Source organism: Siphateles boraxobius, unplaced genomic scaffold (genome assembly GCF_051911475.1).
Source record: "Siphateles boraxobius isolate OS27281-9 unplaced genomic scaffold, OSU_SipBor_1 13, whole genome shotgun sequence".
Classification (NCBI taxonomy): Eukaryota; Metazoa; Chordata; class Actinopteri; order Cypriniformes; family Leuciscidae; genus Siphateles; species Siphateles boraxobius.
In genome coordinates, this window is record NW_027508733.1 from 2,595,328 (window position 1) to 2,621,383 (window position 26,056).

The 26,056-nt window shown below is 35.7% G+C and overlaps 1 protein-coding gene across 2 annotated transcripts; it reads left to right on the forward strand.

The window, feature by feature from the left end:
• Positions 1 to 5,875: 5,875 nt before the first annotated feature.
• On the forward strand, positions 5,876 to 25,996 carry LOC143735770 (cortexin-1-like). Of its 2 annotated transcripts, XR_013203295.1 has the most exons (3): positions 5,876 to 6,008; positions 22,392 to 23,493; positions 23,592 to 25,996. XR_013203295.1 is itself a non-coding variant. In XM_077226013.1 (2 exons), the coding sequence occupies exon 2, from the start codon at positions 23,171 to 23,173 to the stop codon at positions 23,432 to 23,434; it is 264 nt and encodes an 87-aa protein (XP_077082128.1). In that variant the 5' UTR covers positions 5,876 to 6,008; positions 22,392 to 23,170; the 3' UTR covers positions 23,435 to 25,996. The 2 variants fall into 2 exon arrangements, 1 of the variants encoding a protein (XP_077082128.1); XM_077226013.1 differs by having other exon boundaries at positions 22,392 to 25,996.
• The last annotated feature ends 60 nt before the right edge of the window (positions 25,997 to 26,056 follow it).

Below are 26,056 nucleotides of genomic sequence, written 5' to 3' on the forward strand. Positions count from 1 at the left end.
TAGTTATGGACTGACTTTTAATTTTACATTTGTGTAATTTAATTGTAGCTACAGGAGAAAAAACTGTCTGAGATATGTCTTTTCTTTCCATTTAACGGATTCCACCTTTTTAAAGAAATAAACCCAGATACTGTACATATCTTGAGGAAAAGGAGAGAACTGTAAAGGTTAATGAGGTGTGTTTTCCGCTCGTTACGGAAGAAGGAGCATGTGCGGTAATGACGCCCCACGGATCTCATTATGGAGATTATTGATTCGATCAGCCCACCTGCTTTCACCCGACACTCCGCTTTCTCGTTTTAACGAGCAACAAGCTGCGATGTTGCCTCCGAGGGACGGTCCGTCACACATGTTCTGTTTAGAAACCTAACGAGGCATCATTTTAAAGGCATAGTTCACGCAAAAATTTAAATTCTGTCATATCCTCATGTAGTTCCAAACCCGTGACGCGAGAACAGATGTTGCGTGAACACGTGGTGGAGATTGATATTATTATTTTTGTAAATAAAGTGGTAAATTATGTTTTTTTTGTTCAAACAAATCACTCCTGTCACTGAGGTTAAACAACTGGAGTCACATGGGTTTCTTTTATGATGTTTTTATTACCTTTAAATGGCTTGAAAGTGGCAGTTGCCTAACTGTCAATGGAGGGAGTCAGATTTCAATAAAAAGATCTTCATTTGAGTTACAAAAATAAATGAAATTCTTACAGGTTGGAGTAGTTACCCTGCTGAAAAAACAACAACAACAATAACTCTTACAGAATGTTTAATGGTTAGCCTATAATGGGAATTGTATTGGTTTTAATGGAAACTGTAATGATCTCTGTGGTTCTCTACTGGTAGTTTGTTGCCTTTTTGGCATGTTAAAACCATTAAAGTTCCCCTGTGGTGAACATCTCAATGTTGATTATGTCTATGTGGTGTTTTAAATATGCTTTAAGTGAAACCATGTGTAAATTCATAAGAGTGTTTTCTCCTTAAAACTGCAGTGAACCAAAGACATAGGGTGCTGCTCAATATCCCTCCTCGTCTCCTCGCTCCTCCGTCCTCCATCCTATGACCCGGAAACTGATCGAGCTCAGCCATCCGAAGGACATCTCAATTCTCTAATTGCACCGCGAGGATCGAGGAGTGAGGATGGCCCTGTCCCAAATGGCACACTCCAGACTTGTGGACTTCACTTGAGTCCACACTTTGGTGACGTCATGCAGACCTATAGGGCCCTTGGCGCGAGTCCACGAGGGCGGATTGAGAGGTATTTTTGGGACAGACTCGATCGAGCCTTATCCCTCTCCATACGGAGCCGAATAAACTGAAAGGTCATCTCATCAATCCCTTTATTAGATAAAAATCACAAATATCGTATACAAATATTATAGATATTTGAGAACAGGATTTCTTTTCTTTTCTCCATGTCAACTACACAGCCTGCTTTTACAGTTCTATATTTTTATATTGTGTATGGGCTTTAAACAATAGATACATGCTTATTTAAATTATGTATTGTACATAATTATACATAATTTTCCATTTGAACTAAGATTACAATTTTAACACATAATGAAAATGTGCATGAGTTTCAGATGAATTTACAGGTTTAAATATTCATACGTTTACATATGACTCAGTAAAGCCCTGACATTCGGTTCTATGTATTTAATTAATCATAATGCGATCGCATTATTCAGCGCACTATTATTAGCCTATGTTTGAGACATCAACCACTGGTCGATGACCATAATGTTTGTACAAACTTGTATGACCTAGGTCATAAAAATCGTAATGATACTTACACTCAGGCCTAAATATATTCTTCTCAGCCAAGTTAACAATTGTCCGTGAGCGAAATCTCCTCCCATCCGTTGTCTGATTGGCCTTTCGCAAGGATTCCTGGGTAGTTAAAGTGTGTGGAGTCCAAGGGTGTAATCCATCAGCCGGAAACTGAAGCCTCGCGGGAGCCGCCATTGTAGCAGAACTTCACCTGCTGTTATCATTCCAATGACTCCCATTCATTTTGGCGTCACTTTGACAGCGAATAACTTTACATCTGAGGCGTCCAAAGACTTCATTTGTCCATTATTTATTTCTAAAGAAACACGACAATGTATAAAAGGCTCCATTACTTTGTATCTTACATTATGGCCCCGTAGAAGCCGTTTTTGTAAAAATATGCTAACGATTGCGTAATAACCACACGACTCTCTATCGCACTGTAGAGAAATTATCGTATAGACAGGAGGAGAAGCTCGCAGGCAATCTTTTACTGTCTATGAGGCAATCGGGGGGGGGGACATAGAGGCATAAAGTCAAGGGAGAAGCCAATAGATAGAGTCCATAAAAACAAGGGGACAAAATATTTCAACGTTTTTGAGGATTAAGGTGATTCAGATTTGTCTTGGCACAGCTACTAGAAGATTTACAACTGTCAGACTGTCGTCACGCTCAGTTTGAGCCTGCGCAGTCGCTCAGCCATCAGGAAGTGAGTGCTTCTAATGGGCTTCAGTTTTCTCCGTTGAAATCAAGGGGGCGCTGTGTCCATTTCTTTTACGGTCTATGGTGGAGCCTTCATCCATGCGGGCTTCGCGGAAGACCGCTTCAAGGGTACAAAGCTGAGCACACTTCAGAGCGTTTACATGATGAATGGGACGGCCTACGGACTCGTAGACTCAGCGAGCACGCGTTTATTTAAGTCTACGAGACTGAAAGTCCACATGAAGTGCGCCATTTGGGACAGGGCTGATGAGGATCGAGGAGTGAGGAGGCTTCATAAGGAGTCATGAGCGAGGATACACAGGTGTATCCGTTGCAGAAGCGTTTTATCGACTAAACGTGACGCACGTGTCAATTCTCCTCCCCCTTCACATCGGTCACAATCATTTTAATTTATACTTCACCTTTGCAGTTTACATAAACCACACATCTTGCATATTTCAACAGGATATCTTGCTTTATTATTATTTATTATGAATTTCTTAAATAACCAAACTTCAACATCATAAGGGCAGATCCTTTGAGCGCTGCTGATGACGCAGTATTCCAATGTATAAATAAACTTTCCTTCGATTCCTCCGTCCTCCTTATCTTTCCTTGCAGCCTTCCTTCGCATCCTACAGGACTGGAGCTGAGACAAGAGGAAAGGAAACGAGGATGCAAAAATAAGAATTGTTTCTGACGTCACAAACTACCTTGTAACCAATCAGATCAACGTGTGATCAACAAGTGGATCTCTGAGCTAGTGTGAGTGAGTGGAGGCGGGGTTCATTTGCATATTCATAGAACCGCGTATATTAAATGAGGTTACATTCAAGCTATTTTAAAGCATGAAGACATTTTTTTCAAGGAAAAACTTTAAAATATGTAATTTTAGTGATCAAAGATGAGTTTTAAGGGATACAATTATTGACAACATGGGGACTTTAAAATCCTAATGGATTATTAGCCAAAACACAATACAGGACAGGGTTGCCAGATCTGTTGAAGATTTAAACGCTGCTTTATTAGGGTAATCCACAATTGTATAGTCCAAAATACAGGTGAAGGGTGCACTCGATAATGTCCGCTATGGATTTCGGACACCACTACAAATGGCTGTCCCCTTAAAAAGAGCTCTGGGCGATTTCAAACACAGCCAATGAATGGGTGAATAAAAACAAGTGAGCAAATTCAGACGGAAATGCTGTTAACGCCATTTGCACAGTGCATGCAAACTGTTATTGAGGTGCATTATGGGATTTAATGACTGCACTTGATAATGGTAGTGCACTATATGGGTATAAAAGCCGATAAGCCTATGTCCTGTTTTTTTCTGACATAGGGCCAATTATTGCAAGTGAAAGTGTAATTTAGTGCTATTGTGGTGGATGTGCAAAACACCATCGAATTGTCTTTGTACATGTCTGAAAAGTTTTTTTAGTTGGACTTTGACCCAGCAGAAATTAAATTTTAAATCATATGCATAATAAATCAATTCCTAGCTGGCTTGTCAGCAACTTTCAATGAAGAACATTCTGATCTCTCCTGACAACATTCTGACAACACACACAGTATATCAACCTACAAGACAGGTTTGGAAGATATATGAGAAACTGTTAATTAGCGCTCGAGTCATTTGTGTTTTTTAACCGTATCAGAGAAAAATTAATGACAAGACAAACTGACGAGGTGATTTAAGGAGATTAGTCGCGAGCTTGCCAATACACCTCATTATAGATTGTTTCAGTGAGGGTTTCTGAGTCAAACCGCGCTGTCTGCGGACTCGGTGACCCACGGGAGAGCCAGGGTCCACGTGCTTGGCACAAGTCAGGGCTGGCAGGGTGTGTTGTAGCACAGATGGCCGAGTCGACACCTTCGGTTGGATGAGTCGCTGTGTTCTGGAAGGTTAAGACCTATAGATTCAAAGGGCCTTCGGTCAGACTGGAAACCTGAGGAAAATACAACATACTCTCTTAAAAATAAAGGTTATTTATTGGGATTGATGATGAAGAACCTTTAAAATCCATGGAATCTTTCCAGAAAAAGAGATTTTTTTAAAGGTGCAGTGAGAGATTTCTGAGAAACGCTGTTAAAAGTTGTTTGCATCCAGCACGAAAACACACTTGTAGCCAATCAGCAGTAAGGGGCGTGTCCACTCATGAAGGGGGAGGGGCCTGTGTTGCATAGCATGTTTGTGAATTTGGGGACAGAGCTATCAAGATAGGTGTGTGTTTGTTTAGGTGATTTCAAATATTTACAACTTTTCTCAGAAATAACCTAAAATAGGACTGTTAAACGATTAACCCCGATTAATCGCATATCAAAATAAAAGTGTGTGTTTACATAATAAACGTGCGTCTACTATAGTTATTTAATATATATAAAAACACACACATATATAAGAAATATTTGCATGTATATACTGTGTATAGATTTATATATAATTTATATTATATATAAATATAAATATTTTATAGGCCTACATAAATAACATTTTTTCTCAAATATATACAAGCATGTGTTTGTATTTATATATACAAAATAATTTTACACAGTACACACACATTTATTATGTAAACACAAACCTTTATTTTGGATGCGATTAATTGGAATTTATCATTTCACAGCCCTAAAATGCTATGAATTTACATGCTTTTTTCCTAACCTAGTTTGTTTGACATATTATGTTTTGTTTGCATCGTATTTGTTTAAATTTAGTCATGTGGGAAAGATCCATGTTATGTAATTGGGCGGATGTGGTTTATTGTTGGCAACAGATGGCCGATGCTGTCATGAACAGATGGGGGGGCCACACTGATCACAGAGGGACATGTTATGTTGTTATTTCTGAGCATCAAAACATAATTTTTATGACACTTCACATGAACCCCTGATGCTGGTGACTCTTTAAATAAATTCATGTTTAGTTAATAGATTTTGTTTTGTTTTGATGTCGAAATAACATTATATTTGTGGTTGAAACCCAGAAACTGCGTCACAATACCAGAAAAAAACAAAAATTAAAATGTATTAAATATTTAAAATATTACATTTCTCTATATAAGCTGCTACATCTCTCTATAATATGTTGTGTTTATGTTACATTAATATTTGTCATTTATATAGGCCTATAAAATATTAAATATATTTATTTATTCCGATTATTGTATTAATCTGTATAATTATATATTTTTTCTAATAATCAGATTATTTTATTAATTATTTAAAAAACTAAAAAAATCGAATTGTCCTTGTTAATCATTCTATTTGTTCATGATTTATAAATGATTAGGTGTTATAAAATAGTACCACATTCAACCTGCAAGATACAAGTCAATCTCTGTATATAAATGATAATGAAAGAAATCCCTCTTTTCCTCTGTGATTGGTTTCTGTGGTGCGTGCGGGTTCTTTAAGAGCAGGTCGCGCGCCTGCACGCGCGCTATCTGTTAGAGCGGCAGCGTGAACGCGCAGTTTTCGCGCCAGACGCAGTTGAGGCGCTTCTCCTCACAGATTAGATTTAACAACATACAGGTGAGTTTTTACATTTTGTGTCATTTTAATCTGTAATAATAACTATCTGAGGGGGATTTAGATGTGTAAAGCGTTTTGAACGGCATATATGTGAGTAAAGATGAAATATCAGTTATTTTACTGCAGAATACGAACTACATACCTCAGAAGAAATATGAGAAACTTTAATTTATTCGGTCATATAGAGTCTAAAAATTTCATTTAAACAGGCAGTCGAGATTGCTGGATGTATTTGCGTAAAGCTTGTCGATATAGCGATGTTTTGATAGTAAAGTAGTAAAAAGTATCATGTTTGTTGGACATTTACTATAGTTACCATTTTATCTTTGAAGTAACGTTACCACTTTATGTGTGTTTTTGTGCATGTACCATATATTACCTTGTTTTTTGTTGCACATGAATGCCGTTAGTACCATGTTAAATATAAAATTGCCATGGGCACATGTTACCATCCCATATCTTTTATTATAGCATTAGCCTACCATAGTATTTTTTTCCCGACTTTGGAGTACCATGGTATATAAATATACACTATAAGCACTTTTTTCATTCAGTTGATAATATCCATGATCATATTTTTGCATTAATACATATGTTATTTTCAATAATTAAATCAAGGTAATCTCTCATTTCAGGGTAGGCTATGTCTACATTTTAAAGACACATTTAATGGCACATTTCTACATTTGATAGTGCACTTCATCAAAAATTTACCATTTTCTCACGCCATACACATTATGATTATATATTAGAAACCTTGAGATTTAATCAGTATGTTATGAAATTCAGCCTACATGTAGCTCTATATCAAACCTAAAGAATTCAATTAATGAATTATACAGTATGACTTGGAACCAAGTATAAAAAGTCCTCTAAAATAATGCATTAATCTGCTTTTAATTAAATAGGACTATATAACATAAGGCTAGTTGATATAATGGAGATATTATGGCACAGAACACATCTCACTCTGATCTAGGATCATTTTTCTCATTGGGAAACTTTTGCTGCTGATCTGCTTCTATTCAATTAGGTCCCTCTCCCATATTCATAAAGCATTGCTGTAAAGTTCAGCGTTATTAATCTTAGTCAGCAAGTACACGGCAGAACCAATTCATGAGGTTTTCGGTGCAAAAATAGTACACGCTTCAGTCAAAATTAATTACAGCGTCAGGCAATTACACTCGAAAATTAGCTTGATGTGACTGATGAGGTGTAGCCGAATGATAATCCACATCTTTAGGCCTGATCAGATGAGCGATATGAGTTTAATCACATTTTAATACTTTTTCATTAGTTAATGCACTTATATTCACATTTCCATTTGCGTATTACAGCTGGCAGTGGTTTGCAGAGTTCAGGAGAAGACATGTATCACCACCTACTCCGAAAGCGTTTGATAATCCACACAAGACTGGGATTGATTAGTTTGTTTAGGTTATAATTTACATTTATGCATTTAGCAGATGCTTTTTATCCAAAGCAACTTACAAAAGAGGAACAAACGGCTATTCTTCCAATGGCAGGAAGGCTTATTAAAGACTAGATTAGGAAGCAAACTACCCAGTTAATGTAGCGTTCTCAGAACGTTCTCTCAGAGTTATGAACAAACGTTCTTCCTGTAATGTTAATAGAATATTAGCTTAAAGTTATCTGGTCTTTAATAATGTTCTCAATATTATTTATACGTTCATTTATCTATTTTTGCAACTTTTTATTTGGATATTCGTCTAACATTTTTCAAATGCTTCTACTTGTTTCAGAATGTTCAGATAACATTCAAAAGCATCAATCCCATGATGTTCGCAAAATTTAGAGCTGTATGATTCTGCATAATTTTAGAATCATGTTTTTCTTTTGGTTTCAGAACTATTACAACTAGGCTAAACAAAATTACATCTAATTTACTAGAGGTTCTGACAAAATGATAATTGCTACAGTCTATTTAGAATGTTTACTATATATGGATGAATTATTTAAAGTCCCCCTGTAGTCAATAATTTTATCTCTTAAAACTCATCTTTGATCACCAATATGACATATATTTAAATATCTTTTCCTTGAAAAAATGTCTTCATACCTTAAAATAGCTTGAATGTAACTCGACACCTTTGCCTCTTTTAGTATGCGTGGTACTATGAATATGCAAATGAGCCCCGCCTCCACTCACTCAGCGCAGAGATCCACTCGTTGACGATCACACGTTGATCTGATTGGTTACAAGGTAGTTTTGTGACGTCAGAAACACCAGCGATTTCAAACCGTGTTTTTGAGACTGTCTTTGGTTCACAGCAGTTTTAAAGAGAAAATACTCAGCAATGCTGTCGACTTATGAATTTACACATGGTTTGTCTTAAAGCGTATTAAAAACACTACATAGTCATAGAAACAACATTTAAAAGCTTAATTTTCACCACAGGAGTACTTTTAAGAAATTGGTTTCAATGACTTGCTCATAAATACTTTGTTTCATTACTGAATGAATTAGTTTTTTTGAACGAGTCTCTTGAATGATTCAATGATAAATTCATCGTTTTAACAGTAACTTGTCGCCACCTACTGGTGTAATGATGTAATTGATACAATCATTATTTGAAGTGCCAAGTTGCTTTCAAAAGGTGATTTACACTATTTTGATCGCTATAGTGGACATCAGTGTTTATATCTGAACTATAAACTTTTATCCCAGTTCTTCTTTGTTAATATGAATTTTTGCAACACAAATATAACAATACTGTGTGGTTGAAAACTGTTTGTGAAGCTGTTTCATAAAAACTGGATGTTTTGAACGTTCTTACAGGGAAAAATGTTATAAAAAATGTATACATTGATAAACAATTTTATTCAGAACGTTCAGAAATAATGTTTTCATAGCATGGCAAAACAGTATTATAATGGTATTAAAGTCAGTCCTGTATATGTTCGACCAGACGTTTTCTTCTTTAGATTTGTTTAGTTCGCAATATATTCATGAGGCAAAAGGATTTGGAAAAGCTGGATATTAGTTTTAACCTTGTCCTGTTCTTTGCCACTAGCGCTGCCGCCTCTTTCTCCAGCTTTTTTTGACTCCGTTGAAAGATGAATTTGAGCTTTCAGGGCGCTGGCAATGTGATTGTTGCGTTTGCCTGGAATCAGCGTTTTCTTTTCCATCTGTGGTGATTTTAATAATCCGCTCTTAATAGCTGTGCTCTTGTACATCTGCGCTGGGATCTCCCATTGTCAAGATTTGCCTGGAATCGCTTTATCTCCTCAGGCGTCTCCATCTTGCCCTCCCGACGGCGTCACACACTTTTCATCTCATATTTGCTGAGTTTTGGCGTGACGCAGCATGTCTCTCCCCGCGGAGCGAGTGCTGTTCAGTATTCAGTTGCGCGCACTTGTTTGTCAGCTCACCTCAGGCAACTCTGTTTGCATTTGCCAATCTTCTCACAATCAGCCCTGTGACCTTTGACCCTGCTGGAAAGAACTTGACGAGATAGACTGGATTTCCTGATTCTATTAATTCTGTTTGAATTTGATTCGGCTCTAATTCATTTGACCATTTATTGAACTTGCATGTCCATTTAAAAGCTGTTGCTTATACTGTATTAGACAAGATGCATTACAAAAATAAACATTTTAACATTGGAAACCAAACTTTGAAGTTCCTTTTCTATTTATTTAACAGGTATAATAAATAACACAACCAAAAACTGCATGTTGGATACCAAGTGAAGTAATACTTTTAAATGTAATTTTTTGTTAAACAGTTTTTATAGCAACTTGTTCAATTATTACAATTATAATAATTTGAGCTTGTGATTTGTTTTTGAATGTGTCATTTTAAGGGCTGGCTCAAAGTAATTTTTCAATTGAACACTGGTTGCACTGTATGTTTTTGATTCTCTGAAAATAAGTGGTTTAAATGACTCATTTTGTGTGAATCTTTACTACACGGTTTTGATTCACTTTGAATAATCGGTTTAAATGACTCATTTTGTGTGAATCTTTACTACACTGTTTTGATTCTCTGAAAATAAGTGGTTTAAATGAGTCTTTTGTTTGTAAATGATACCGTGCTCGTTCCACTGTATGCTTTTGATTAATTTCACTAAAAGAACCAGTGTAAATAATTTTTTTGTGTGTGTGAATCACACCATACTGATTGTGTAGTATTTTTTTGATTTACTAAAAATACCCAATTTAAAAAAAGTATTTATTCATGAAACAAAATGATTTCCTTGCCATTATTTTGTGGTGCACATCTTTTTTTTATTAAAGTACTTATAAAACTACTTTTTATTAACTTTTTCTGTGTAGTTTTATTAGTAGTATTTACTGTAAATTTAAGTTTATGTAGTGATGTGGTCAAAGTCGTCCTCGCCCATTTGTCCAGGTCCACTAAGGCCCGGCGCTGTCCATCACTGCCATTTCATCTGTCCATCATCCACTCCTGCGGCTCAATAATTCATGCTTTGATTTGGGATGTGAATTAAAGACGTCAGGAGTGCTGACATCAACCTCCTCTGTCATCCCGCCTAACGCTTACCGATGTAGACTGATCTAGATCCAGCAGTCCTTACTAAGTTTTACTTCACGATACTCATGCAATATTTTTATCATAATGTCAGTATTTTCACAGAATTAAGTTTAAACATGGATATTTTTGAGATAGAAAGACCCACAAATATTGAGAGTACGATTCAATGACTCGCTCATTTGTTTAATTTTTAAAAAATACTTGTTTGAACGAATCGGTTGAGTGATAGATTCACTGACTCGTATTCATAAAGGCAGCCACTGTTTCTTTGCTGAATGAATCAGTGCTTTGAACTAATCAATTGAAATAATGATTTAGTCACGCCTTTCTTTTCAATATATATATATATATATATATATATATTTATTAGGGATGTGCACGAATATTCAAATTCAATATTCAATATAACATTCAAACGAACATTCGAAAAATAAAATGCTATTTGAATTTTATTTTTTTTCTTTAAATCTGTAATTAAATGCACTGGGTGGCGCTGTGGAGCGTGTTTAACAAGTGGATTGTATTTTGATCACATAATGACGTCGTCTGCCTCTCAAAGTTTGGAATAATTAAGTAATTCTATTTTGTAATATCATTTTCATCTAATCAATTATTAATGAAACTGAGTTATCATATCACCACCACAATGAGAAATCATGAAATCCAAACAGCAGTCGACCGAGGAAGCAGCTGTCCATCACTGCTTCACGACTGAAGGTCAGTGCAGCTCTAGCCCAAGGGGATCGTGATCTGAGAGATCTTCTCGTAGCAATATGATTTTGAGATATATACTTTAAGTTTCGTTGAGGTAGACCGGTTTAAGAACAGAAAACGCAAAGTGCTGTTAGTAACTTCACTTTGCACACTGTCTCTGCAACGTCTGTCAGCGCGGCACGTTTTCTCACTCGAGCACATGGATGTTATTGTTTTTCTCAACATGAACGTGAAGCAATATAAGCACGATAATGCTGACTCGAGTGCGTGTACGTTCTGTACGATAACTGCGCAGTTTACTTTATTAGCATTTTTTTTTTCGTTCGTGCTTCTTGAGCTTAAATGCTTTTGTTCTTTATATTTTTTGTCCACACGTTAAATGTTTTCAACTAAAAGAAAACCTTAAGATGTATAGTAAGCTTGTTGTGTATATTGCCTAATGAAGCTGAATGTCAGAAATGGTGACAAAAACTTAAATAAGGTTTAAGTTCTAGTTAAACGACATTTAAATAAACAAATATTATATACAATATTTTTTAAAAATGGCCATCCCTGAAATATATATAGATATATATATGTGTGCGTATTATATATATATATATATATATATATATATATATATATATATTAATTAGTGCTGGGCAACGATTATTCGTGACTAATCGCATCCAAAATAAAAGTTTGTGTTTACATAATATATGTGTGTGTACTGTTTAATTATTTTGTATAGGCCTATTTAAATAAATACACAAGTTTGTGTATATTTAAGAAAAAAATTGATTTATATATAAAATATTTATATTATAATTATATATAAATGTATATACATGCAAATATTTCTTAATTCATGTGTATGTATTTATGTATGCAAAATAATTATAGCAGTGTTGTGCCTGAACGCGTTCATTGAACGATAGTTCATGAACTCGTTCATATTTTGTGCGAACGTGAACTGAACGTACTGTATTACTGCCTGATGAACGTTATTGTGAACGCGTTCATTCTGGTGTCTGTGAGCGCACGCTCTCTCAGTTTAACTTCGTTCAATAGGGTGCCCGATTTCTATAGAGTCTTCCATGCGAAAACCTGGATAAAACACACGTAAACAGGCCTTAATATGTAGCGAAAAAACACCCAATCTGGCAAGACAAGCCACCAGTGTCGCACCGAGGCCGCCGCATGCGTCATCAAAACAAAAAGCAGCATGTAGTCGACAAAGCAGCGAGGAGGCGTCGTATCGTATGATCAGTTTTAAGACCAGGTCGGTGAGGACGGGAAAAATCTTACATTTCTGTGCAAACTTTGCCCGCCGATAAAATAACCGCTGTCTATGGTTGTATATGGGTTGTGGCTAGGGATGGCGAAAACTAAAAAATTTCTTGACCGACCACCGAGCCTCATTAGCCGGTTGAAACCGGTTAACCGATTAGTTTAAAATATGCCACGCTATTTGAAATAACAGCAATTTCGAGCAGCGCCTGCAATTTCGCAACTCTGTCGCATCTCTCTCTGCCTCCTGCTCACACACACACACACTGCCCCGGCGCCGCGCTTCCACTCACGTCACTTTTTTTAAATCCCCTACAGCGCGAAACATGAGTCCCGCAAACGCTGGGCCGAGGAGCTTGTATGTAATCGGAGGACAAATGGCTCCTTAGTTTCGAAATGGTTTGGGTACAAGGTGATCGCGTTGAAAATAAAGTTGTTAGTCTAGCGTTAGAAGCTCATTTGAAACATTGCAGCGTCTCATTTAAGAAAATGACAGCTCCGAAGAGACTCGATTAGTTTGAGGTAACGTTAGTGCTAACAATAATAAAGAAAGACGATGATCATCATCACCTTATCTGTTACCACTGAAATGTAGATGTAATGTATTACTACTGTATTTAAGCACTTTATCACACAAGTTCCAACTTACTGTGTCATTCTTTTTGGTGAAATGGTCCCACACACTACGTTTCTTTGCACGCTTCATCCTGTCGTCTGCCCTGGCTCTCATCTCGAGTGTTTTAGCCTGTAGGCTTTACTTTTCGCAAACCTTGTGAGCGCGCGAACCCAAACGCTGTGACCTCGCGCCAAATGTTTTTATTGGTTTATTAAGTACAAACAGGCGAGTTATGAAAGTTTTTTAAAACAAAAATTTGTTCACTTCACACAAAAATATCTTCGAATAAGATGGCTAACTGTAGTAGCGTTTAGTCCACTGTCTATAATAGCCTAATTTAGAGATTTTTTTTTTAACCGACTACCGACATCTTTGATCGGTTAACGTTGAGACGGTCAACCATCGGTCAAACTGTCATCGGTTAGCATCCCTAGTTGTGGCAATTAAAAAAAAAAAATAGCTCGCAGCAACATATGGGAAAAAAAGAACTATGAACTAGTTCATTTTTTGGAACCGTGAACTTAGTTCAAAATTGTGAAGTATGAACTATGAACTGAACTAGTTCATTTTAAAATTTGTGAACTGAACTTTGAACTAGTTCATGTAGAAAGTGAACTTTCCCAACACTGTATACACAGTACACACGTATATTATGTTATCAAACTTTTATTTTGGATGCGATTAATCATTGCACAGCCCATATATATATATATATATATATATATATATATATATATAAAAGGGTGGTGCAACGATTCTTTTCCTCTATTCTTGTTTTGAACAGGCAAAGAAGTTCAAAGCCATTCCCCCCATTTCATTTAAATGAGCAGTTATCATGTGGAGCTTGTCTATATTTGTGCTTGTCTCGGCAGCAGGAGAGACGTGTGTGTTTGACACTGAGGAGCGAAGCTCTTACAGTCGTTCCCATCAGCAGCGGGCCGTCTGTATAGAGGTCCCGGTTCTGACAGATATTGGTGACACGGGCACTTAAGGGAAAATTGCATGGCCGTTTTCACAGACAACCAGCTGGGTCTAAAGTATCCGTCTCATTATGCAGCGCAGCGGCTCAGAATCACGCTGCTATTGTTGAATTACGGTAATAATTCTTCAGCGATACCGTGGAGAGCTCTGCTTTTTTGTCAACGTTAATAACCTTGTCTAAAAAGACATCGTTCGCGCTGGACACACGCATCGTATGGAGACGCATGAGACTGTGAAAGCTGACATGCATAGAAAATATTATTTGTAATATAATTTAAAAAATAATCAAATTTTTAAAGATATATTAAAAAGTGTTATTTTTATATCATGTTCGGTATTTTACATCTTTTATTATTTCTAATATATTATAAATGTTACGTTTTATTACATTATTTAAGTTCTATTTTATACATCTTTTTAAAATAATTTTGTTACAAATTATATTTTCTTTACATTCTTATAAAAAATGTACATTTTTTATTTGCATTTATAATTTTCATTTTTTTGCTTTTAAAAAAGTATTTTTATATTAATTTATTTCCGTTATATTTTATATACTTACAAATTATATTTTCTTTACATTTGATTAGATTTTTGCATTCTTTATGTATTTTTATAACGAGCATTTCTATTTAAAAAATGTTTATATATACATGTTTTTTTTACAATATATTTACGTTCTAGTTTATATATTATTTTACATTACTTTTAAATCATTTGATCATATTTCAGATATTATAAACTATTTATTTTACATTTTTAAGATTGTTTATTGAGATTATTATATATTTTTTAATATATATTTGACATTATTTTTATTTAAATGTTATTCATAACTACTTATATTTAACATTTCCTTAAATATAAACCGAAACAAAGATCTCAACGTTGTCTCAAACTGTTGTCTAATCAGCCGTGCTGGACACACATGTGTAGGATGTAGACGTATATGAGACTGCTAAACATGACATGTCATGTGTGCACACTAATGGACGTTTTCTTTATCCTGCGAGCCGTGTTTCTCAAGGCGTCTCACACCCGAGCGGACGCATGAATATCAAACTAGTTTCTTTCCCTCCTGTCAGGGTGTTTCTGGAAGGTCAGCAGTTTGAGGCGTCTTCATGTCTTCTTTTCTTCTTGCCCACTCAGCAAACGCGTGGGGTGAGATTTCTGTCTCCTGCTGTCAAGAGGAGGATTTTCTAGAGATGATGTCTGTGAACTGAAATAAACCCATTGTAGGACAGTTTGGAAGCGTTCCCGGTGTACGTGTACAGCCACAGGGAGAACAATCACAACTCATAATCTCTTTTTAATAAGTCTGTTGTCTTTCATAGACCGTATTAGGGTTAGATGGAGATCAACTCGAGCTTCGCTGAACATGTTCTTCTGTTTCAGTGTCTCAAACTGCGTTCGATTTGCCACGTCAACGATGTTTGCCGTCAGAAATGATCTCAGAATGTCTTCCCTGCAATATCCTTATAGAAAATATAAATAATAAAGTGAGATCGCTTCAATATCCCAGTTGTTTCTCTCGAACAGTGATGAGATTAGATGGGAAAAGAGAAAAAGATCCTCTGGTCTCAACAATGTCTCAAACTGTGTCACAAGTCGAGTTGTTTGTTGCATTACCTATAGAAAATAAAATAGGACTTCTCTTTATTATATTTAATATGATCAGATTGAGACTTAGGCCTATCTAATAAATATGATAAAAGAAAATATATCATATTACTTTTATTTTTGTTAAACTGTATTTCTGATATTATATTACAAATAAATTATTATTTACTAGACTTTTATTATATATTTATTTTATTTCACATTTTATTATATATTTATTTTATATGTAGTTTTTTTATTTAGCATTTTTATTTTATTTTTACATTTTATTATATTATGTTGATTATATTATATATTTTTATTTTATTACATTTTTCCATTATGTAAATGTTATTATTTTGCATTTTTTACATTTGTAATTTATTACATGTATTTCTTTTATCTTTACATTTTGCTATACATTTGTTCTTTTATTGATGTTTAATTTTAGTTTTTACATTTTATTATATTGTTTGTTATATTATAAATATTTTTATTACATTTTACTATATTGTTTTTTATATTATAAATTATATATTTTTATTACATTTTTACATTATGTAAACTTCATTTTGCTTTTTTATATTATTTTAATTTATATTATTTGTTATTTTTACATAGTTTTTTATGATTTGCTATTTTTTACATTTACTTAAACATTTTTAAAATTGAATTACATTTAACATTACACTATTTTGATATTTTTCTTTTACATTTTATTATAAATTTGTTCCTTTTATATACATTTAATTATGTTACATTGTATAGTATTATCAGGGACACATCTTGATGCTTGAGCTGTACAGTACGGTTTTCCATCACACATGACACTCGCTGAGTTTGTCCCGAGCTCAAGGTGACCTGGACGTTTCCCACAATCCTGCCGATGCGGCGATAGCGATCCGTTATTGATGAATGAACACGGACAAACCGAAATATAAAAGGAGAAATCAAAGAAAGTCACTAGTACGGGCTGTGATGGATGGCATCAGCTCTCGGCCTGTTTCGAGGCATTTTCCTGAGACCTGCACATGGCTTTTTCTTTACAGACCCGTTTTATCTTGATAAACGCACACTTGGTTGGAGAATTTCAGCAAAATCTCATTCAGCCCTCAGTAAGGAAGCGTTTATACGACAAGGATGTGCTCAAGACGGAAAACGTTCAAAACGATCCTCGTTATAGTGTCTATAGACATAAATGTTTTATGTCCGATTTTTATTCTAAGGATGTTAATCTTGATTATCCTGTATTACTGTCTTCTGGGGAAATTTCATCTTCACAAAGCCAGGAACATTCACTTTATATCAGAGGAGAATATTCTAAAATTGTGATTAAAGTCCCATTTTACTTTAAGTCAAAGGAAGTAAAATGGGATCCTTTGAACTCAAAGGCTTTGAAAACATGCATCATCCTTGAGTCTGTTGTAAGGAACCTTTCATTTTTCATGACAATATTATAGTGTTGATTTGTGTAATGCTCAGGGCTCCAGACTAACTTTCTTTACTAGGAGCGCTGTAGCCCCTGACTGAAAATTATTTTAGGAGCACAAGCAGAAAATGTAGAGGGCACACCTTAAATCAGCTTGCAATGCAATTATTCAAACTTCCCCCAAAATAACTAATACTAACATATTCTTTAATAATAGACTTAACGTACAGATATTACAATGTGCAGTTTTATTTTAAGTTCACAGGGCTCCAGATTAACATCTGAGGGACACTGAGCTCTACAACACAGATCTGGCGGCACTGGGGCCAACTATAAAGCTATACGCTTAATTTAGGGTGTAGATGAAATTAACTTTAATTATTATCATTTATAATGTCTTAATATTAATTAAAAAAGCAAAACGAGTGAAAACAATTCATATTAGGGTGTGAAAATAGCCAATGAGCATCGTACTGTTTACAATGGTAATTTATTTTTAAATGAGTGTTTTCCTACATCTTAACATTTTTAGTGTTTTCCTACATCTTAACATTTTTAGTTTTTAGGACAGTCTTTGAAGGATGAACAAAAAATGTGTTGGTCATCACATTAAAAATAACATTTATATATGATATTATAGTGTTGAAGTGCTGGAAAAAGATGTGTAGTACTTGTAAGCGGTTGACTATTTCTGTCACAATACCATAGTTATGTTTAGAGTTACTACATTAGCATAAATCCATGGTGAATGTTGCTGATTTGTGAACTGAAAGCCTTCTATAAGGCTACGTTCACACTGCAGGCTGAAACGACCCAATTCCGATTTTTTTTTTTTGCCCCTATGCGACCTGTATCTGATCTTTTCATGACAATCTGAACGACACAGATCCGATCTTTTCAAATGCGACCCAGGCAACTTGGGTATGTGGTCCAAATCCGATATGTATCCGATCTTTTGATGTGACTTCAATCTGAACAGCCAGGTCACATGTATCCGACCCGCACGTCATTGATATGCGACAAACGTCATAATTCTGCGTTGAAGTAGGCGGGAATGAGAAGATAAACAACAACTATGACCGTTGAGAACTCTTCTGCGCATGCGGGTCACTTCTGGGTCATTTCACGTTCACACATGAGATCACAAAAGGTCGCATTTAATTGGAAATGTGAACTTTTTTTCAAAATGTGAACTTTTTTTAGAATTTTTTCAAAAAATCGTAATTGAGCATTAAGCCCCTGAAGTGTGAAAGCAGCATTAGTGTTTCTCCTGGTTTCCACGTCAGCGCTGTTTGATTTGATGTCTATGGTTTATAACAGAACTCTCGAAGTCTGGATCTCCTAGTAACAGTGTCGCGTGATCGAGATCGGCCCGCGACTAGCGAGTTCGGGCCGCTGCACTCTCTATTATTGGTCCGAACTAATAAACGGTCCGTGAAGTGAGTAGCGGATTTTCGTTCCGCTTTCATTTTGTTTGCATTCGCTGCTCGGCAACATTGTGGTCGCACCAGTGCGACCTACATAAATATTTGCTCGCACCGGCAGGAAAAATGGTTGCAGTCTGGAGCCCTGATGCTTATAACCTTGTGCCGATGTCCGTATCCCCCCTTATTTCTTACTGTGAACATCTGTACCCTTTAATCAGCAAAAAAAAAAACGTCTAAAAATGTAATGCGCATGTGCATGACGTCACCGTTTTCAGAGATTCACGTTTTTGTAGTTTACACGGAGATGTCGTTTTCAAAAACTTGTACTTTGAAACCGGTTTTCAAAAGTTTGCATTTTCAGGCCACTAATGTACGTGTAAATGAACGGCCAGATCACTTAAAAAGTAACTTTTTTAGTTGAAAACGCTGACGTGTAAACGGCCCCTAAAAGTTTGATTTCATGGAACCCCCTGCATTTGTCATTTGTTTTTCATTTTTACATTTTATTTATTATATTATTTTTATGTAATAAATTATATTTTTATGTTCCGTTTTATATTCAGCATTTTTATTTTACTTAACTGTTTTTCATTTTACATTTTTTATGTTTTTATGCACTGTTTTATTTTATTTAGCCATTTATTTTACATTTTTATTATATATTTTATGCTCAGTTTTTTTTGTATATGTTTTTCTTTCTTAGCCTTTTTATTTGACTTAATTTATATTATATTTTATTATATTTTTAATTTTCCCCTAATTTTATAAATTGATTTGATTTTTACACTTCTCCAAATCTTTATCTTGATAAACACCCGAATTTAACCAGATTCTCTTTTAGCCCTCGGTTCGGTTCGGTTTGACGCCAACCACCTTCATTTCACATCCGATTTGGCCTCTAATTTGTTTTCGAGAGGCTTTTCGGGACAAATAATGACAAATTCGTGCGTTCGGCGCGTCACGACTCCAGCGTGGGTCAGTGAATAATGGGATCGGCTTCAGTCGTTTTCCTCGGAGGCCGAAATGAAAGCAAAAACACGCTGGCGTTTCCTCCCCGAGGAGCTGGTTAATGAAATGCCGTTTGTTTCCCCCTTCGCCCTCGACACGGACTCTAACGGCAGTAAATGAGCGTCCCAGAGGCTCTGAGGCGCGTCGCCGATTCACTGAGAGTCATTATGAACGCGAGGAACAGCAGAATAAAGTGATGAGCAAGAGTCTTGCTCAAACACGCACAGGCTTGAGTTGCCGAGTCTGAGGATCTGGCAACCGGCCTTGTTATTGGAAAAAAGATGCATTGCTGCCCTGATAAATGTTGTTAAGTGTCCTTCTCTGTGATTTTGCATGGAGACACACTGGGACGTCCTGACAGGCGATTCATCAAGCGCTCGTGTCAGAGTGAGTTCAGTCACACCGAACGCTGTTTTTGAGAAGTCATTGAGATGGTTTAATGTCCTCTGATTGTGACCTGTGATTTTCGGAGACCTGCTGGGGCACCATCTGCTCGAGCACGAATGCTGAATCCACCGCCGTATGAAATAAAACGCACACATAACGTTACGCTTTAACATCTCAACAGGGCCTCAAGGTCACATGGAGAGCTTGTCTCACATTTCTCTTCTCGAGGTTCAGAAGTCTCAATATGAACTTCATCAAACTCTCAGACTCTTCGTATTTCATATGAATCTCCCCAGATAAGATGATCGCATATATTTATTAGTAGTATTAATATATTATGATGATTATTATTATTAAAATAACCATATAAATTTTGGTAAATATTAACATTTAAACGCATTATAATTTAAAGCATTTTTTAAACGTTTTTTTTAGTTTAATAATGAAAAATGCAATCAATAAATGAAAGCGTGTTGAATAAATTTATAGCATGTTTATTAGTGCTATGTATTTATTTATAATGACAAAAAGATTATGAAATGAAGTGCTAATAATGAAATATAAGTTATGCTTAGTATTTATATATTTATTAATTGATTAATTAAATGCTAATGATATTACAGCACGTTATATTATGAATGAATTAAAATACAGTAATTTATGTCTTAATTTCAAAATATACTTGTGTGTACATTCATGAATGTATTAACAATTTTTTAGCATTTTATGTATTCATTTCATTTTTATAATAATAATCATGTGGATAAAAATACAAAAAAGAATAGCAATATCATTTATAGCATATTTTACTAGTAGTGTTTTATTAATTCATTTTTAAAGTGTATTTTTATTATCAGTAGTATTTTGTTTGATTTATTCCTTCATTATTACGTGTTCTCTGAGCGTTTGCCTCTGTTCTGTGAGACGCTGATGAAGTCCTGATTGATTACGTCCTGTTGATGAAGAGGCTAGAAGTGGCCGAGAGAGAGATCGTCGTCTGTGCGCCACACAGATCTTCACATCTTCTTCTCATCCATCATGACACTGAGACACGTCCATTCAGCGCCAGCGATTTCTGTGCCCACCATCCATCTTTCCCCTCGTCTTTGTCCGATCGCTTTAAACACGCCGTCGCTGTTCACAACTTTAAAATAATCGTCTGCTGACATTTCGTATCCCGTGATCCCAGACTAGCGACAGTGTAACTCGTATTATTCTTGAATCGTTGTTTGGTTTCCTCCAACAGTCAGCTAATGATTCGTTAAAACGCCTCACTGATGGATAAAGACGACATTTACAACAACCAGTTTTTCTGGTATCACCGTTTTGTAACCAGTTTCACCATTATGCAGAATGTCAGGGTAATTATGGGAGTTTTGCTTGGATTCTTTGAAACACTCATTCACTCTCCTATTTGATGACTGACTTTCTAAAGCCTCCACATCATTAACATGATTAACACTGTCCTGAAAAACCTGCTATATATGATTTTTATGTCCTCTGCCCTCTTTGTCTTTTCTGGAAATGACTTTTTATAGCATAGCATGTATCTGAAATATCCCATTTTTGAAGAGAAATCTTTGACTTCTTTCCCTCGGGGATATTTTAGTTAACTGGAACTAAAACCATAAGAAGGATATTTTTGTTGTTGCTTGAAATAAAATAAAAATAAAATATATAAAACTCATTTTATTTCAGCTGGTTGCCAAGGCAATATTTCTCATTTTCATTTAGTTTAAATTGATTTACTAAAATAACTGAAATAAAAATTATATAGACACTAGAAACTTGTTTTATAAAAATGACAAAAACCCAACAATATTACTGAAACTTTAAAATAAAAATGTAAAATATAAAACTAACTCAAAATATAAAGAAAAAATATAATAACACTGATTTCACTTTTATATGGTTATATTGTTATCGTTTATATTTACATTGATAATTCAAAATAATTACTGCAATGTTTGCTTAATATTTTGTACAATATTTTAAAGAACATGTATTAATTACGAATATTAATATACACATGACAAACACACATACATTTATTTATATGGATATAAATTTAACTGGTTCAAATATTTAAAATACATATTTTTTTAATTTCGATTAATATGCATTTATAAAATTAAATATATAATTTGTTCGTTTTAAGTGTCCACTTACAAGTTTTATTATCTAATTATATAAATTAGTATTTATCATAGTATATAAAACATGCCTTGATTATTTCTGACTAGTTTATTTTTTTTCCGTATTTCCAATTTTTTTTATTATTATTTTTAAGATTCAGTAGAAAGTCTTTTAAAGTAAAAACGCTTCTCAAAAGCATATGATATTGCTTCATTTTGAGGTTTTGGCTAGGAACAGTTAATGGTCATGCCTCTAGGCTGAATTAAATGTTGAATATGTGTATGTTGTGTGTTTACAGGGTGAAGTACAACAGACCAGAGGCCAAAAACACTACAGCGAAGGCATCATTTCCTTTACTCTGTGCTGTCCGCCTACATCTGATCCCAACTGGATCGATAGTACCAACCTTGCAAGACGTTTCTGTGTGAGAAAACACATTCAGAGGCAAGCAGGAAGGAGCAGATCATCTGATTTACCAACCTAATGGACAGACAGCAGCTCACTAATCAAACTTGCTCTGCAAACGGCTCATTTAATGCTTGCAGAGATTCGCATGTTGATTTAGTGCCCTGCTGATCCAATAAGGTGCCTGAAATTCTTCTGTCTGCAAATTTCTGCACAAGCCAGAAATGAGAAACTTGCCGTCGGTGCAAATTTTGCTTTAGTGTAAAGTGGCGCCCAACGTGGGGCACAACACCTGCATACCGTGTCCCATCTGGATCCAATTAGCCCCAACCCTGCAGCGAAGAGCGAGTGTGACGAGTCCCTGCACGCGCTGCTGTTTTTATCCACCGTGGCAGCCTGTTGTGTCATGTCCCATCGACTTGCGCCGTGCCACTTGAGGGTCAGATCAGATGTGACAGGTCTGAAATAAACAGGCCTGACGTTTTGAGCAGCAAAGTCCCGGATTGCTCCACTTGTGTCAGTTTAAGTGTCCGTCACGCGGGCAGAAGTGTCGGGAGGGTTGACTTTGGCCTCGGTTGTCCACATCGAGGTCACTGTACCAATCTGGCCAACCTCTCAGTCCAACCCACCCTCCAGACAGCTTGCAAGTTCTGCCGTCGCCCTCCCTGGAGGATGAGCGATGTGTCCACACTGGACTATGAGCTGCTTTTGCCGGGGCCTTCGTTCGCTGGGGTTCCCAGCAGCCCACCTTTTGGCGGAGACACCGAGCAAAGGACGGCCTTCGCGTTCGTTGGTCTCCTGATGCTGTTTTTGATTTTCCTGTTGGTGCGTTGCTTCCGGATATTGCTGGATCCCTACAGCCGAATGCCCGCTTCCTCTTGGACCGATCATAAGGACGGCTTCGAGCGGGGCCAGTTTGACTATGCCTTGGTGTAGTCACATGACCGAGAGAGCCTTAGCCCAACCTGTAGTTCATGGCGCCGACTACGCCAAAGGCAAGGCACCTTGAAAGTCACGCACACCAAGAGCGTCAATGTACGCTACTTTCCCAACACATCTTAATTAACAGGGTCGTCCATTTCTTCTGCTGTAGCTACTTCCTCAGGACGGTCTACAAGATCTACAACAAATGCATGCGGAGCATGAAGTCAGCGGTTCAAGGTGCCCAACACGACACTCACTGTGAACTGTTACTACCCTTCACAAAGTCGACGACTGTACATATTTCATTGTTTATGTAGGTGCATCTTAATTGTAAAAGATGATGAATCTTCTCAATGGACCATAGTAGGTGGCATATTTAATTTAACGCAACTGAAAATAAGGATAGATGTACGTCAAACAATGAAAAAAAATTTAGCTTGATACACCATGATGGCGATCGTTCAGCTAATGATACATTGGTACAAAAAGGGAATTCCACAACACTTGTGTTAAGAGGAACTTTAATAGTTTTAATAAAGAAACGCGTTTCTGATTAATAGCCTTCCTCAGGGTACACAACAGACACAATGCATGTAGATTTTAAAATATCTACATTGAGTTACTCACACGAAGAAAGTTAAAAACAGTTTACAAGCTCCACTCAAGACGTCACACTAATAGGTAAAAAGGTTAATTATCGAAATGAAACGGTCACCCTCTCAGAACACATCCTCATCAAATTGGCATGTTTTACCCATTTCTACATCATAAAAAATTGAGTCATCAAATAACAAGGTCACATCTTTCATTTATAAAAACAACAGATTCATAAAATAAACAACATTACAGAAACTTTAAGAAAAAAGTCCTCATTCATACCTTTTGGAAACTAACCAGAGGCAAAAAGCCTATTGTTTTTCCTCATATAATCAATGTTTCCATCTCTTGTAATTTGTTTTATCTTTTCAATACCAAGAAAGAAAAAAAGATGACATTTGATGGTTACACTCTCAAAAAAGTCTTGCAACAGGACTCCTTCGATCCTTTCCATTTATTGCACTTCTATGTTCTCATAGCCTCTTTTAATGAACAAGATTTTTCACCAACAAATATTACATGGACATTGAATCATATAAATCACATTTTCTTTCATGTTATAAAACTCTTAATATATATGGGACTCTTATTTCCAAGATGATTAAAAAAACTTTTTTGTAAATTGACGATTACCACATTTTAGAAATTACCAAATAGAGTTTGACCTAGTTATTTTGTGATGTCTGTTTTGAAGGACAGGCTTTTACAGCTCTATTTTTTTAAATTACTGCCCCTTTTATAAGCAATTACTGGTACCTTATTAAATGTCCGGAGTATATGTAGTACAGAAAAAAAAATCTGGATTGGCTTGAAATATTTTGGTAGAACTCACAAGCATATCTCGACTTTTAAGATCTACTTTTTGGACTGCATTGTGTAACCAATCTGTAAACAACCAATCTAAATTTTGACAACATTATTTTTCTCTCTCCAAGTCATTATTTTCACAAATTATTTTTTATCTACTTAACTGACTAATTGGTAAACCTTTCTTCAAGGCAACTGGTTGATAACTATTGGCATGTAAAAGTGTATTTATGTCTGTAGGTTTATATGTATAAACAGAACTATGTATTTACAAAAAAAAATCCAGTGGACAAAAATAAAAAAATAAAACCTCAAAAAAAATTGTACAAAAACACATTTGTGTTAAAAGAAACGGATTACATGATTTAGGAACTTGAGACCTATTGAGCCTTAAGTTTTTAGGAAATTTTTCATGAATCCATGGTTTAACAATTTAGCGACAGATTTTGGTGTAATTTGTTCATCACTGCATTTGAATGGAAAAAAATCACGCAAGAAGTGGTTTTGCAAACAGTTTACACTTTGTTCTACTCGTGTTTTATAAACCATTTCCACCTTCACAGCCTCATTTTTGTTTGTGTCAAATAAAATATGCCATCTACCCTGATTATGGTCCATTAAGTATGATTTTTGTCTATTTGGCATGAAAATTTATGCTAAATATCTTCAGCGTTGTTGGAAAGCCCTAGCATGTCCAACATTCATGCTGCCTTCGACAGATCCATTCTAAACTCTGTGCTTTATATTTCTGAGGATGTTCTGGATTTGGAACAAAAAACCCTTTAAGACTCTAGAACTGAGTGTCAATCCTTGCCTTTTGAATCTTTCCTGTCCTTGTCTTCTTTGACTATATGTATATAAGCCATATGTTCTCATAACTCAAAGGTGTTAATGTCTTTGGTTGTTTGTTTGCCAATCTGCCGAGCTCTCTGAATCTGTCGTGAGCTAAGAGAGGGTTAGAAACTAGTGAAAGCTTTATTTTTATATCCTGACTTGGAGTTCCCTTTTTGCTAACGTGTCATCTCGAATTTGTTGCTGTCATTTGGACCGATGTGCAAAGAGGTCTAATGTGCCAGGAAATGGATGAGCCTGCATTGCTTCGTGAGTTTTGTAAGTAGATTGGATATTTTCCTAATTCCTTTTTGTCTGAAATAAAACTGGGTTTATTCACTTAAGGCTTCCAGTATCTTCAGGACAAAGTGTACCAAAGTGCCTTCCACTCCCCTGAGA

Coding starts and splice junctions, on each gene's coding strand:
- LOC143735770 (XM_077226013.1), top strand. CDS start 23,171: ATGAGCGATGTGTCCACACTGGACTATGAGCTGCTTTTGCCGGGGCCT.